The sequence below is a fragment of the Sciurus vulgaris genome (genome assembly GCF_902686455.1).
Source record: "Sciurus vulgaris genome assembly, chromosome: 1".
NCBI classification, from domain to species: Eukaryota; Metazoa; Chordata; class Mammalia; order Rodentia; family Sciuridae; genus Sciurus; species Sciurus vulgaris.
Genome location: NC_136461.1, coordinates 32,753,076 through 32,767,984, shown reverse-complemented (window position 1 = coordinate 32,767,984; position 14,909 = coordinate 32,753,076). Strand labels below are relative to the sequence as shown.

The 14,909-nt window shown below is 40.0% G+C and overlaps 1 protein-coding gene and 1 pseudogene across 2 annotated transcripts; one reads left to right on the top strand and one right to left on the bottom strand.

Annotated features, from left to right (window-relative positions):
• Window positions 1-3,966: 3,966 nt before the first annotated feature.
• LOC306658881 (olfactory receptor 2A12-like) lies at window positions 3,967-4,914 on the top strand (the record flags this gene model as incomplete). Its single annotated transcript, XM_079136192.1, has 1 exon — window positions 3,967-4,914. The coding sequence occupies one exon, from the start codon at window positions 3,967-3,969 to the stop codon at window positions 4,912-4,914; it is 948 nt and encodes a 315-aa protein (XP_078992318.1).
• Window positions 4,915-9,602: 4,688 nt separating this feature from the next.
• On the bottom strand, window positions 9,603-10,934 carry LOC306658985 (serine/threonine-protein kinase Sgk1-like; annotated as a pseudogene). The gene has a single exon. The product of its transcript is annotated as a serine/threonine-protein kinase Sgk1-like (transcript).
• Between the last annotated feature and the right edge of the window lie 3,975 nt (window positions 10,935-14,909).

Sequence of the window (14,909 nt, the reverse complement as noted above, 5' to 3'; positions counted from 1 at the left end):
ACCTCCCTCACACAGAGCCCAGCAGCAGGTAAACAGTAAGGAGGGTTGGGGAAAGGGACCCCAGGCACTGGAGTGTCCTCTTCTTGGCATCCCTTCTTATGCCTGTCCTGGTCTCTCAGATTCATGCATTTGCATGTCCTTGTCCCCTTATGTCCTGCCTCTTCCTCTGTCCTGTTGCTCCTCTGTCCACTTCTTCCCTGACTCTCTAACCTGCTTTGCTGTTGTTCTCTGTTCAATTGCCCTCTTCTCCCTCTCTTTTTGACAGACTTAGGGAGTGCCTTTCTGTCAAGGCATCTTCTTGTCTGTCAGGTCAGACAAGGAAAAGGAAGAGGGGCTTTTGTCAGGAAGACTGAAGAAATTGACTGTCCCATGTCCCCATCTTAACCAGGTTTGGTCCTGACAAGAGGGTGGCAGATGGGAGATGGGGAAGGATTGATGAGTAAGCACTAGGCTATAAGAAAGAGGAAGTCCGCAAGGAGCCCAGGAGGTAAGGATATGGGGGACAACCTTGGAAATGAGAGTTTCTCTAAGTGAACAGGGGACAGGAGCCTCTCACTCATATACTTGCCATTCAGTGATGTTTCCCGTTATAATCACAGGGACAGCAGGGTTTAATGTGTTTTGGAACCTGTTCACCTAGTCCTCCACCCCATTCTCTCTGCCTCTTCCCCTATAAGCACCCCATTCTCTTCCCCATATTCTGAACCATATTGTCTATACCTAACAGGCACAGATCACATGAAAAATTTCTTTTATCAAGACTGCTCTTAGCAAATGCTGTTGAATTGAGTAAGCAGGTGGGCCTAGGATATGGGAGTCACAAGTGAGGGGTTACTACAATTCTCCAGGCATCAGGACGAGGGGAAGTTAGAAAATAAGGGAACAAAGAAGATGGGAGAGTTCCTAACTCTTCCAGTTGAACTGGCCCTCAGCAGACCTCCTGTTCCATCTCTCTTCAAGGCCAGGTTATTACCAATGCCTCCCTCAGGTGTTGTCCTACAGTTTGGCCTGCCATAGCAAAAATAGCGTAGATGGGGTGACTTAAACAACTGAGATTTATTTCTGACAATTCTGAAGACTGGGAAGTCTGAGATCAGGGTACAAGCATGATTAGGTTCTGGTGAATGCCCTCTTCCTGGTTATGTCCTTAAGTGTCCTGTGTCTCCTCCTCCTTTATAAGGGCATTGATTCCATCCTTATTCCAATAAAGGCTCCATCTGCATGATCTAGTCTAACCCCAATTACCTCCCCAAGATCCCATCTGTGAACACCATCCTATTGGGGATTAGGGTTCATATGAACTTAGGGAGAGGTATACAAACATGCAGTCCATAACACCTATGGTTAGCTAGATTCAGCATGAACTTCAACAGAAACAGAACTCTTTGTCTTTGGGGATGGTCCTTTATGTCTAGGAACAGCCCTGAGTGTCAGAAAATCTTAGCTTGTCATGCTGATAAATTTTTAATTCTATGCTTGGAGGCTTTGCATAACAAGTCTTACCCATGTTCCTTAACAAAACCCTTCAGATACTTCTAAAGATGGACCTCAGCATCCTCCTTAACTTAAATTTCTGCAGAGTAAAACATCCCCACTTGTTTAAATTTAACTGTCATCGTCACGACATATCTCCCTACCCCAAAACTTGTGCACACATTCCTCTAAGGCACGGGTCACAGGCATAGTAGATTCTACCATCCAAATGTGTTTGTCCCATGGGCAGGACAGATGTCAATCATCCCTCCTCTTCTTGACCACATAGTTTCTAGGATGGAGTCCAAGACTTCTATGCCTGCTTTTATAATTTAGTAAACAATTTAGTAAACAACTGAGTTCCCACCATGTGCTGTGTATAATGATATAGTAGTGAACAAAACAAAACTTCTGCCTTAATCATCTAGTTGGGGGCAATGGATAATTAGATAAGTAGATAAGTTCTTTTATTTTAAGAAGTGAGAAGTATAATGAAAAATGAAGCAAGCTAAAGAAACAGTGAAGGATAGCTGTATTTCAGAAAGAATGGTGAGAAAAGTTCTCTGATGACAATTGGGCAGAAGATTAGAAGTAAGGGGAAGAGCTCACCCTGAAGTTTCCTGGCCAAAGATGCAGAACTTATTTATAAGTTCAAGGAGTAAACTCTAAAATAATGATGAAAAAGTATAGTGTAGTAAGTACATAACCCAGTAACATAGTCATTTGTGATCATTACCAAGCATTATGTGCTATATGTAATTGTACATGCTATACTTTTATGCACCTGGAGTGAAGTAGGTTTGTCCACACCGGCGTCACCACAAATAATTGAGTAATGTATTAATGTACATCAGCTATGACATCATTAAGCAATAGAACTGTTTAGCTTCATGATAATCTTAGGGCACACTGTCATATGTGTTGTCCATTCTTGACCAAATGTTGTTATATGGTTCATGTCTGTAAGAATGCAACAGTAACTGTATATAGCTTGCAAAACTGGAAATATTATCTGGACCTCTACAGAAGAAGTGTACTAACACCTCAGCCAGAGACTAAACCATGCATCCTATTAACAGGTTCATTTAAATTAGTCTTTACCACTTCCTAAACAAAGCAGAAATCTGAGAATAGTTTAGTTTCACTTATCCATTTCCCTTCCTACACATTGGGCTATTTATTATATAGTTTACATATAAACATACACGCACATGCACACACACACACACAGATACACACACACATAGACACACATTCCAAGCTCCACATGATATTGTTATTTTTGTTGCTTTACACAGTTGGCATTCTACCATATTTACCCATGTTTCCTATGATTTCCTATCTTATTAATTCATTCTTTCAGTTCTATGCATCCATTAAGGATCATCTTCCTTCAGACTAAAGAAGTCCTTTAAAATCCCTTTTCTGTGGGTCTTTTGAAAATCACTTATTTGTTTTTGTTTGAGAGCAGTTTTAATTTCTAAAGGATATATTCGTGGACTATGGAGGTTTGAGTTGTTGGTTTTCTTCCTCCCTCCCTCTTTTCTCCTCTCAGCTCCTCTTCCCTTCCTCCCCTTCCTGCTCCACCTCTCCTTCTCCCTCTCTCCCCTTTCAGCACATTAAAAGTGTCATTCAGTTGTCTTCTGTTTTCTGTAGTTTCTGCTGGAAGACCTGAAACTGTCTCATCACTGTTCATTTAAAGGTAATAAATGGTTTTTCTTTTCCCCTTATGCCAATTTGAAGATAGCATTTTTGGTTTTTCAGCAATTTTTCTTTGTATTTATCTTCCTTGGAGCTCAGTGGAGAGCAGCTCCATTGCATAGGTTGATCCCTTTCCTCCATTTGTGAAAACTGTTGGACATTACCTTTTAGTTATTTTATTGCCCCCACCCCCTGCTACCATTCACCTCTGATTCATGAAAACACAGAATTTGACTCTTCATGGAATATAATTTATTTCCAAATAATAGTTATTTTCCTGCTATTCCAAACTTGAGTTGGATATCTATATATAGCTGTGTCTCTAAATTTCTTGTGTCCCATCAAGCTCTTTGAGTGCGAGGAGATCCCAAGTGGAGGCAGATTTTCCCATCGGGTGTGAAATGCATAACAACTGCTGTGTTCTTAACCTTCCAATTCTTTCCTTGCTCTCCTTGAAATTTTTCATAAGCTACATGAACTATGAAGTGCAAGACATTAATTCTGAACCCTCTTTTTTTTTTTTTTTTTTGCAAATTCTACATTTCTAAGTGTAGAATTTGTTGCTTGGGATCTCAGAATAGACTGGGATTATTTAGGAAAATATTAACATGCCATTTTTGATCAAATGGAAATTCTTTTAAAAAATTTGGTCCCTGGCTTTGTGAGTGTCCTACCATGTATTTATTTTGATACTTGGGTTTGGCACTCCTATTATATAAAGAGCAGCAGGGTTAGGGTCTGGAGATTCCACCTTCATGACAATAGCTCTGTTTCTTTCTCTATGGCAGAAGGATGCAGGACTTCCTCTGGAGAAACCACAGCTCTCTTACTGAGTTCATTCTTCTAGGATTCTCTAGTGATACAAATATAAATGCTATTCTATTTGGTGTCTTTCTCTTCTTCTACCTCATCACCCTCCTGGGCAATGGGCTCATTATCACTTTGATACACAAAGATTCCCGCCTCCACACACCCATGTACTTTTTCCTCAGTGTGTTATCTATTTTGGACATGGGCTATGTCACCTCCACAGTGCCCCAGATGCTGGTGCATCTTGTTTGTGAGAAGAAGACCATCTCTTACATTGGATGTGTGGCCCAGATGTACATCTTCCTGATGCTGGGAATCACTGAGTCTTGGCTTTTTGCCATCATGGCTTATGACAGGTATGTGGCCATTTGCCACCCTCTTAGGTATAAAGTCATCATGAGCCCTTCAGTGTGTGGGGCATTGGTGGCCTTCTGTGGATTCTGGGGTATCAGTTGTGCCCTGATATACACTGTCTCTGCTATGATTCTTCCCTATTGTGGCCCCAATGAGATCAACCACTTCTTCTGTGAAGTACCTGCTGTTTTGAAGTTGGCCTGTGCAGACACCTCTCTCAATGACAAGGTGGACTTCATCCTGGGCTTCATCCTTCTTTTGGTCCCACTCTCCCTCATCATCATTGTCTACATCAATATCTTTGCTGCCATCCTGAGGATCCGCTCAACCCAAGGGCGGCTCAAGGCCATCTCCACCTGTGCTTCTCACATCACTGTGGTTACCATGTTCTCTATCCCATGTATGGTTATGTATATGAGACCTGGATCTGAGTCCTCCCCAGAAGAGGATAAGAAGCTGGCTCTATTCTACAATGTCATTTCTGCATTCCTGAACCCCATCATCTACAGCCTCCGGAACAAAGATGTGAAGAGGGCTTTCCTCAAAGTATTAGGCCATGACCAAGGGTCAGAATGAAGTCTCAGAAGCATGAACACCAAGAACCAGGCCAAAGATAACAGCCTACATATCTTCTTCATCCAAATCCCTTCTGACATCCAGTGGGCACACATGATACATTAATGGGAAAGATTAAGTGAAATTATGTTTGTGAAGGTTATAGCAGTGGGTGCCTCTCAAACATGAGGACACCAGAGCATAGACTCCATAAAGGCAGGTCCCATAGTGATTCATAAGCTTACACTATCAGGCAAAGAATTAGCAGCAACATATGAGTGCTCTAATTAAGTTCAAACTGAAGGGTATAAGGTGCTTCCCAGATGCCCAGATCAGTAACCTGACTATAGATCAGAAGTATGACAAGTTCTGAAGAAAGAACAACTTAAGATAAATCAATCACTATCATAGGAAATGGAGTTCAGGGATATAATACAGGTCATTTGCATTTAGTACTATTAGGACAGTATGAACTTAAGGTGCATAAACCCTTGTGTCATTAAAGAGAGGAGCTCTTTTTGTGGGAAGTGATATTTGTAGAGAGGAGACAATCTCCTAGTAAATGGGTGAACATATCCTCTTCCCCAGACTTCATAATGCACTTTCAACTTCATTTAAGTACATTGACAAAAATGAACTATAGAGTTTACAATTTACGAGTACCCAATTATATAGTCTGATGAATCCTAATGCATGCAGATATCTGTGAAACCATCACCACAATCAAGATCAAGGTTCTTGACTCTTTGCCGTCCCTCTATGTCAATAACCTGATGTCATGTAATTAATTGCCCCAAAATTTAGTGGATAAAATTGCAAACATTTATTCTTTTGCAGTCTCCAGAGGTCAAGAATCTCAGTGAAGTTGAGCTAGGTTTTCTGGATTAGGAAGTCTGACAAGACTGCCATCAAGGTAGCAGCCAGGGCTGTAGATTTTCCAAAGCTCATCTGGAGAAGGATCTGCTTCCAAGGTCACAAGATGGTTGTTGCCAGGATTCAGTTCCTGAAAGGCCGTTGGATTGAGGCTTATTTCATTACTCATTGTGCAGAGGATCCAGCAGTTCTAAATTCTAAATTCTAAAATCTAAGCTGGGCTTTTGGTACCCTTATTTGCAATATCCCACTTTATTTCTATTGAGGTGAAAGAACAGAGGGCGATGCAGTTATGCGGACCTCTCCATAGAGTAACTCACCAACTGGCAGCTGGTTTCATCAGAATGAACAAGCAAGAGAGCAAGAGAGTGGTTGTGAGCAGTGTGGAAGCCTGCCCAGTTGGAGCCTAGTCTTGAAAGAGACTTCCATCACTCGTGGGCTATTCTTTTCATATCAAGACTGATAGCTCCATGCCTAGCACAGAACCTCCTCAAGCAGGGCGTTACCATAGCAACTGGGCAATCTTGACCTGTATCTTTACACAGGAAGTTCCCAGTGCAAGTGCAGCCTCCTACTGCAGGGAGACCCTGGTGTTTGGATCAGAGACCCTGATCCAAGTCACTGCTCTCCACAGGAGGGGATGACACAAGAGTGTGGATACTAAAATGCAGAATAAATACTAAAATGCAAGCAATGCTTCTCTACATGATTTAGACCTCTGCTATTCAAGGAGAAGTCTTGGGTTAGCATCACCAGCATCATCTAGGAGTTGTTAAGGAATGCAGAATTTTGCTTCTCCTACACTGTGGAGTCAGAATTTGCATTCACAGAAACTAATTACTATGCACTTTTAGGTCTCACTATGATTTAGACAACATTCTTGGAAAAATACACAACACATGTGGCAGTGAACCTAACGCTCCAAACTAATTTTTTTAAACTTTCTAGTGAATAAAACTTTTAGGAAAATCAAAAGGAGAAAATGAAACTTCATGACATAGGTGTGACTCCAAGATGACATGATGACTCCAAGATGACATCATGCCCTCTTCTCTGTGACCTTATTGGATGACTGACTTCTACCACATATAAAGCATCTCTTGTCTGACACTGAGCATTGTGGGAAAAATCTAAGCTGGGCTTTTGGTACCCTTATTTGCAATATCCCACTTTATTTCTATTGAGGTGAAAGAACAGAGGGCGATGCAGTTAGGTGGAGTTGGCAGGAAAGAAAAGGGAAGAAAGTACTAACATGATATGAAAGAAAAATACCCTACCTTTGTCCCCATTTTCCTGGTGAACTAGCACCCATTTTTATTCCCTTAGGAGAAAATCTAGAGTTGTCCATACTTCTGTCTCCTATTCCTGACCTGAGATTCTCCCTTGAACACCAGTCAGGCATCCATCGTGCCACCAACACCTCCTTCACTACTACCTCATGTAAAAGTAGCCAATGTCCTTTCTGTTGCTAACTGTGGTGGCCACTTCTCAATCCTTGCCCATATCTGGCCATCAGCAGTGCTTTGCATGTCTGCCCTTTCTTTCCTACTTGAAGCACTTGTTCACTTTCTTCCAAGGCTCCACATTGTACTCTGCAGCCCGTTCTTCTCAGTCTCTTGTTTTGTTTTCTTTTCTCCATGACCTCTTAATTTTTAGGTGGCCAGGTTTAGTCCTTGTCCCTCTTTTTTTCTTTGTTCATTTATTCCCTTGTTGTTTTTACCTAGGTCCATAGCTATAAAAAACATCTGTATGCTTTTGGCTTATAGTGTCCCTGTAGATTTCCAGTATATCACCTCCTAGCCTTCAGTAACCTTAAGTCTTGCAGGAACTTGATAATGCAGTGCTTCTGAAGAAAGCTGCCCCTGGCCTGCTGCTGGGTGCGGGGTTGGGAACTGGGTGTGCTCGGAAAGCCTCTCACTGGGTGGGTCTGCTCTGAGAAGCTGGCTGCGGACAGGTCCTGCCGCTGGATGGAGCAGGGCTGCTCGGGAAAGCCTCTCATCGCCCTGCCCTGCTCCGAGAATCTGCCCACTGTCCCAGCCTGCCGCCTGGGCCGAGCTTCGTCCAGTGGGAGCGACTCACCCAGCGTCTCTGAGTTGGTTGGAGTCTTTCTATACCTCCCTTTCTTGAATCCTGAGTTCTGGAGTGACAGGAGATGCAGTCACCCTCCAGTCTGCCATTTTGAAATCCATCTGTATGCTTTTTACTATCCAACTTCATCTTCAGCCTAGATATCTCTCCTGGAGCAATATCTACCTACAAATGGGTGTGGGTATATACAGATGTAGACATATCTAATTGAATGCCCAACATCTTTACCAGAATGTTTAACAGAAAGCTCAGATTTGTAATGGTCAGAATGCTGACAGAAAACAACACTTAATTTGGATAATAAGAGTTATATTTAATAAAGAGAAATTTTATACAAAAGTATGGACTGGATTTAAGAAAAGAACCAAGAAACAGTATGATACCTAAAGGCTGGTACCTGAAGAGGATCATACCTACTCCTGGACCTGAGGGAATAAGAGAAAGAGGTGGTTATTGGGAGGAGAAGGGGAAAGAGAGAGGTGGGTGGAGAAAGTGCTTTCACAGAGTTACCTGGAAAGAACTGTGGCCTTCAGTAGAGGAGACCTGCAGGGTAAGAAGCCAACATCACTTTCCTCATGCTTTTCAAGTCTCTGTCTCTCATTGGCTCAATTCAATTTGTAAGTGAGAGAGCAAGAGAGTTCATTGCTGTATTCTGTGTAGGTTCCAAGTGCACAGAGCAGGATAGAGAAGGATGAGACCAGATGAAAGAGTATAGTGTAGCTCTCTCCTTTAGTCCTTACACATCCACTCTTTTATTTTATTTTTTGTAAATATTTTTCAAGGTTTATTGCAAACCAAAATTGGTTCATTGCACACAAAAAAGGTTGTGTGGTAGGAAGGAGGGATTATACATATTATAATCATGTTAATTACAGCACATTAAAATCATGGTTTACATTACAAATAAGCCTGTAAGTTTAAATATACTAGTGTTATAACCCAATGTCTACGCCTTCTTTATGCAATACATACAATTATCAGGAGTGCCAAAAAAAAAAAAAAAAAAAACCACATAAATAATGCCCATTTTACAGGTGACATTTTAAGCAATGAAAACACCAATGGCTTCAACAACTGGGGAATTGATCCATAAAAGCCATTTCAAGAAATTAGCAGCAATGATTTCTTTTAAGCATCGGCTACAAGTCATTGCAAGACTGTTTTGATAAATTTTAGTTATGAACAATATCTTATAAAAAAACAGCCTACACATAAATTTATCTTCTAAATAGGGAAGAAACAAACAATGCCTCACTCTGTAGTGCCTGAAGCGTCCCACTGATGCTTATAAAAAATCAATCTGTGATCAGGCACACCATACTCATACCATTGTTCACATAGTATACCCACAAGGAAAAATAAAGAACTGAAACACTCTGAGATAGGAAAAGCTTTGGAGCTAACACAATCTCAGCAGAAAAGTTGCATTTCAGAATATTCATTATCACAGCCCAGACAGACCCACAGCAGATCCTTCTTAGATCAGCATCTTCCTCCTAACGTGATCCTTGCATCTGTCTAGGGTGGCACTAAAATGCTCATTTCAGAATAGCACCACGTTGGAAGGAAGAATAAAAATGAAAACCTCACCAGCTCACTGAGAGGAGGGTGTGCTCCTTGAAAAGCTTCCAGCAAGCAGTGTGCAGCAGAATCACCAAGCTTCCAGAGATGTGCAAATTCTCTCTTTTAAGATGTCCTGTCAGCTGGCAGCTCAGCCAAAGGGCTGACTAAAACACTTAAAACACATGAAATCCTTCAAAACCATGCCTAAGACTGTTCAGAGGAAAGAGTCCTCGGGAGGTGCACATGAGAAGCCCAGGAAAGCCTCCACAGCTTCCTTGACACTGGCTGTGATGAGGATACTGTCAGGGGACCTGCCAATGGAGTTGGGGACAGGCTCTTCAGTAAATTCGGGCTCGAAATGCCACAGGTGGCTGGGCCCACTCATATCTGGGTTAAAAGGGGGCATGATCTCTTATTAATGAGATCCCAGTTAATCAGGGAGAAGACATGATTCTTACTCTCCTTAAAATCATCCTTGGTATCAAGCCTCTTAGCCCTGTCCTTCTGCAGAGGTCCTCCAGGAGGTGTCTTGCAGAATTGGTAATATTTGGTTTTAGCTGGAGGGGCTTATTCAGAATGTTATCATACATCTCGACTGTGCTTTGGCTATAAAAAGGAGGCAGGCCATACAGCATCTCATATAAAACAGCCCCCAGGCACCATCAATCCACTGTCCTGTTCTTTATACAATGCATAATTTTATGTATTGTCATAAGGCTGCTTATGAAGTACCTCGGGTACAAGATACTCAGGTGAGCCACAGAAGGTGGATGTCGTGCCATTGTGTTCAATGTTTTCCTTGCAAAATCCAAAGTCGGTAAGGACAATGTGTCCCTATGAATCTAGCAAAATGTTCTCTGGTTTTAAGTCTCTATAAACGATGTTCAGAGAGTGCAAATAACCTAAGACTTTGCTATTTCAGCAGCAAAGAAGCGAGTCCGTGGTTCTAGGAAGCAGTGCTCCCTCTGGAGATAGTAGAACAGCTCTCCTCCATTAACGTGGTCTAGGCCAAGGTACAGTTTGTTGGCAGTCTGGAAAGAGAAGTGAAGGCCCACCAGGGAAGGGTGTTTCATATTCTTCAGTAGAACATTCCGCTCCAACATAATATGCTTCTCCTTCTTTTTCAGGATTGCTTTCTTCTGCAAGACTTTGCATAAAATGCTTCTTCAGCCTTGTGATTTGCTAGAAGAACCTTTCCAAAACTGCCTTTCCCAATTACTTTCAAGAAGTGAAAATCAGATGTCTTATCATGAGGATTGGATGTTGGGCCAAGGACTTGCTGAGAAGGACTTGGTGGAGAAGGGCTGGCATTCCTAAACTCAGGCTCCTGAGGCTGGGAGATTTTCAGAATGGACTGAAGTTCAGGGTGTTTGCCTGCATAGGAGTTATTGGCAATCTTCTGAATAGTCATTCAGGCCCATCCTCCTCTGTTTCATGAAAGTGATGAGAATCGCTTCCATTTCCCTGAGTCTGGAGTATGTGAGGGTGCCTCCAGCAGCCTTGGTTTTCACCATCATCGCCACCGAGAGAGCACAGAGAAACTTTGCTGACAGGAGACCAGCTTGGCCTACACTCTGCACATCTACTCTTGCCCTTTGTGTGGATGAAGAGTTCCTCTCACCAACACAAGAGAGACATGCTTTCCCTTGGCTACTATACCATATTGGGATAATGCCAATATGGTCCCATTCTAACCAACAACCTAAAATGTGAGCCACTAACAATGTTCTTCACATAAGGTAACAGGGGACAGGAAAGGATGAGGGGAGAATAATATAAGAAAGCATAGCTTCTTTCATCTGTACTTCTGTAGCTCAACTTAAGACCTAAGTTGGTAGTCAAGGCTTTCATTTTTCTATCATCCATCCAGTGTTCATATGATCCTTGACCAACACCACAGCTGGTTTGGGCTCTTTACTTGGTGAGGTCTCCCAGGCCTACATTCTTGTAGGATCTGAGTACTTGGAGTCCCTCTCTTTGTTTGGTGACTACACTTTCATTGAGAATTTCTGTTGATCAAGGGAGTACAAGATACATAGTCCCTCTTGCCCCCCTTGCAAACCAATTGCCCCCTTGTAATAGAAACCAATCCCTCCAGTCAGTACACTCACCTTTCCTCCACCTGTGGGTTTATTAGCAATGGCCAGGAAGCAGTCTCAACTTCTAAGTTATCAGAATCATAGACATCTTTCCTAGAAAGGACTCCTCTGTTGATCACTAGGCCCTAAACACAGCAAGCTCAAAGTTGCAGGGATAAGAAGTGAACTTTCTCTGGAGTCTGATAGGTCATCAAGACATTAAACAGAGTTAGATATGATCCATCAATTTCACTTCTAGATATATATCTAAGAGAAGCAAAACCATCTTTTACACAAAGATTTACACACCTATCATCATAGCAACATTGTCATAATAGCTCAGATGCCCATCAACCAAATGGATAAATAAAATGTGTATATGCATATAATTGAATATTGTCTTGCAATAAAAAATGAAGTACTGATGTATGCTGCAGTGCGAATGATCCCTGAAATCAGTGAAAGAACTTCAATCACAAAAATCTACATATTATGTGATTTCACTTATATAAAATATCCAAAATGGGCTAATCTGTAGAGACAGAAAGCAGATTAGTAATAGTTGCTTAGTTTGGGCCATAATTTGGGGGAAATGAGGAATGATTGCTAGTGGATATGGTAGTTTCTTTTGGGGGTGATAAAAATATTCTAAAATTAGATTGTGGTGATGATTATGGAACTCTGAATAGAGTACAAACTGCTGAATTAATTGTACACATCGGGTGGGTGGATTTTATTGGTATGTGAATTAATTGTAAATAAAGCTGTTTAAAAAAGAATACCAAACATTTTTCCAGAGAGACTGTATAATTTTACATTATCTTCGGTAATGCATGAATTCAGGCGCCTAACACTAGGTGTGGTTGGTTTTTTGAAAAAAAAAAAAATTAGCGAGTCTGATAGGCTAAATGATGTTATCATGCAGCAGTACCTTGTCATGGCTTGAAAGTGCATTTGGTTAGAAGCTTGTGATGTTAATTGAACATCTTTTCATGTGCTTGTTTTCTATCCTTATATCCCCTTTTTTGTTTGTTCAAAAATTTGCTTAGTTATAAGTTGGGTTATTATTTTTTAAAGTAGTAGAGTTTAAAGAGTGACATATATTCTGGATACAAGTTCTTTATTGGATATGTGATTTGCAAATGTTTTTTCTGCCTCTGAACTTTCTTTTTATCCTCTTCAGAGGGTCTTTCACAGATTAAAATCTTAATTTTGGTGAACTCTAGTCCGTTTATCAACTTTGAATTTTGTGAATTATGTTTTGGTGTAAATGTCTAAGATATCTGTCTAAACCTAGGTAGTGTGGAGAGTTTCTACTACTTTAAAAGTTTTTTAATTTCATGTTTAAGTTTATTATCTGAGTGTTTTTTTGTATAAAGTATGAGGATTAGATTGGGGTTCTTTTAACTATGGATATCCAGTTGTTTCAACAGTGTCTTGAAAGACTGTCCTTCCTCCACTGAGTTGCTTTTGAGCTTTCATAAATTACTAGTGGCCAAAGGGGAATGAAGGGAAGTTAGCTGGGATGGGAATAGGGAAAGACAGTAGAATGAATCTGATGTAACTTTCCCATGTTCATATATGAATACACGACCAGTGTAACTCCACACCATGTACAAACACAAGAGTGGGAAGTTATACTTCATGTATGTATAATAAGTCAAAATATACTCTACTGTCATGAATATCTAAAAAGAACACAAAAACAAGAAATATCAATGGCTTTACTTGTGTGGGTCTAATTCTGAACTCTGTTCAGTTCCCTTGCTCTTTGTATCTGTCATCTACAATCACATTTTCTTGATTTTTGTAGCTGTATAATCAGTCTTAAAATTGAGCAGTGTGATTCTTTCATCTTTATTATTTTTTAAAATTTATTTCAGTCATTTTAGTTCCCTTTCTATATAAATTTTATAATCAGCTTATCTGCATCAATAAAAAGTCCTGCTGCAGTTTTGGTGGGAATTGCATGAAAAAGATCAGTTTAGGAAGAATTGAAAGCTGGCTTTCATCTGAATCTTCTCATTCACCAGTATGGTATGTCCCTTCATTTACTTGGGTTTATTTAATTTTTTTCATCATGTCTCATTAAGTTTTACCTCAGTAGTTAAATGAGATAGTATTGAATTTTGTTTTCTAATTGTTATTGCTGTTAGGTAGACATAAGACTGATCTTTAGGTATTAGCTTTGTATCCTGTAACATTGGTAAACCCATCAATTAATTCTCAGAGGTTTTTTGTTTGTTTAGAACCCTTAGGTGTTTCTATCATATCATTTGCAAATAAAGGCAGTTTTAATTCTTCTTTTCAATCTTTTATTTTCTTGCTTTATTGCACTGGCTGACTGACTATCTAGTACTGTTTTAAAGAGAAGTGGTGAGAGCAAGCACCCTTGACTTTTCCTTGATGGTAGGGGGAAAGTACTTAATCTTTTATCATTAGGTATAATATAATATTAGCTGGACGTTTTTTGTAGATGTTCTTTACCAAGATGAGGAAGTACCCCTCTATTCTCAGTTTGCTGAATTTTGTTTGGTTTAAATTGTGAATGGGCATCAAATTTTGTTAAATGCTTTTTCTGATTCAATTGATATGATCATAACAGTAGAGGAAGATTTTCTTCCTTAGACTATTATGTGATGAATGATATTGATTTTCAAATATTGGACCAGTCTTGCATTCTAGAATAAAACACACTTGGCTATGGTATTTACCTTTTATATACTAGTGGATTTGATTTGTGTCTTAGCTGAGGCCACCATACGATGATAAAATACCACAGACTGGATTAAACAATAAGAATTATTTCTCACAGTCTGGAAGCTGGGAAGTCCAAGACTGAGGTACTGATAGATTTGTGTCTTGGTTAGAGCTTTTTCTAACTTGCAGATGGCTGCCCTTTTGTCAGGTCCTCACATGGTCTTTCCTTAGGAATGAATTCTGTTGCGAGGGCCCTGTCCTCTTGATTTCGTCTGTACCTAATTAATCTCCAAAACCCCGTCCCTAAATACACTTGGAATTATCAGGTCTTCAACATAGGAATGGGGAGCCAGGGAATACAATTTTGTCCATTGGTTAAAGAACTTTTCAGATTATCTATTTCATCTTTGGTGGGTACTTTGTGTTTCTTAAGTAATTTATTTGATTCTTTAATATATCATTTAAATATCTGTGGGGTTTGTAGTGATGTCCCCTTTTTTTCCTGATATTAGTAATTTGCATCAGTTTGGCTAAAGTGTCATCAACTTTATGGTGCTTTTTAAAGATCTGGTGTTTAGTTTATTGATTTTCTTTATTGCTTTTTTCTATTTTTAGTTTAACTTTCTTTTTGTCTTTATTATTTTATTTTTTATGTTTATTTTTGGGTTTATTTGAATTTTTAATTCTTTTAGTTTTTTTGGTTTTGTTTTGTTT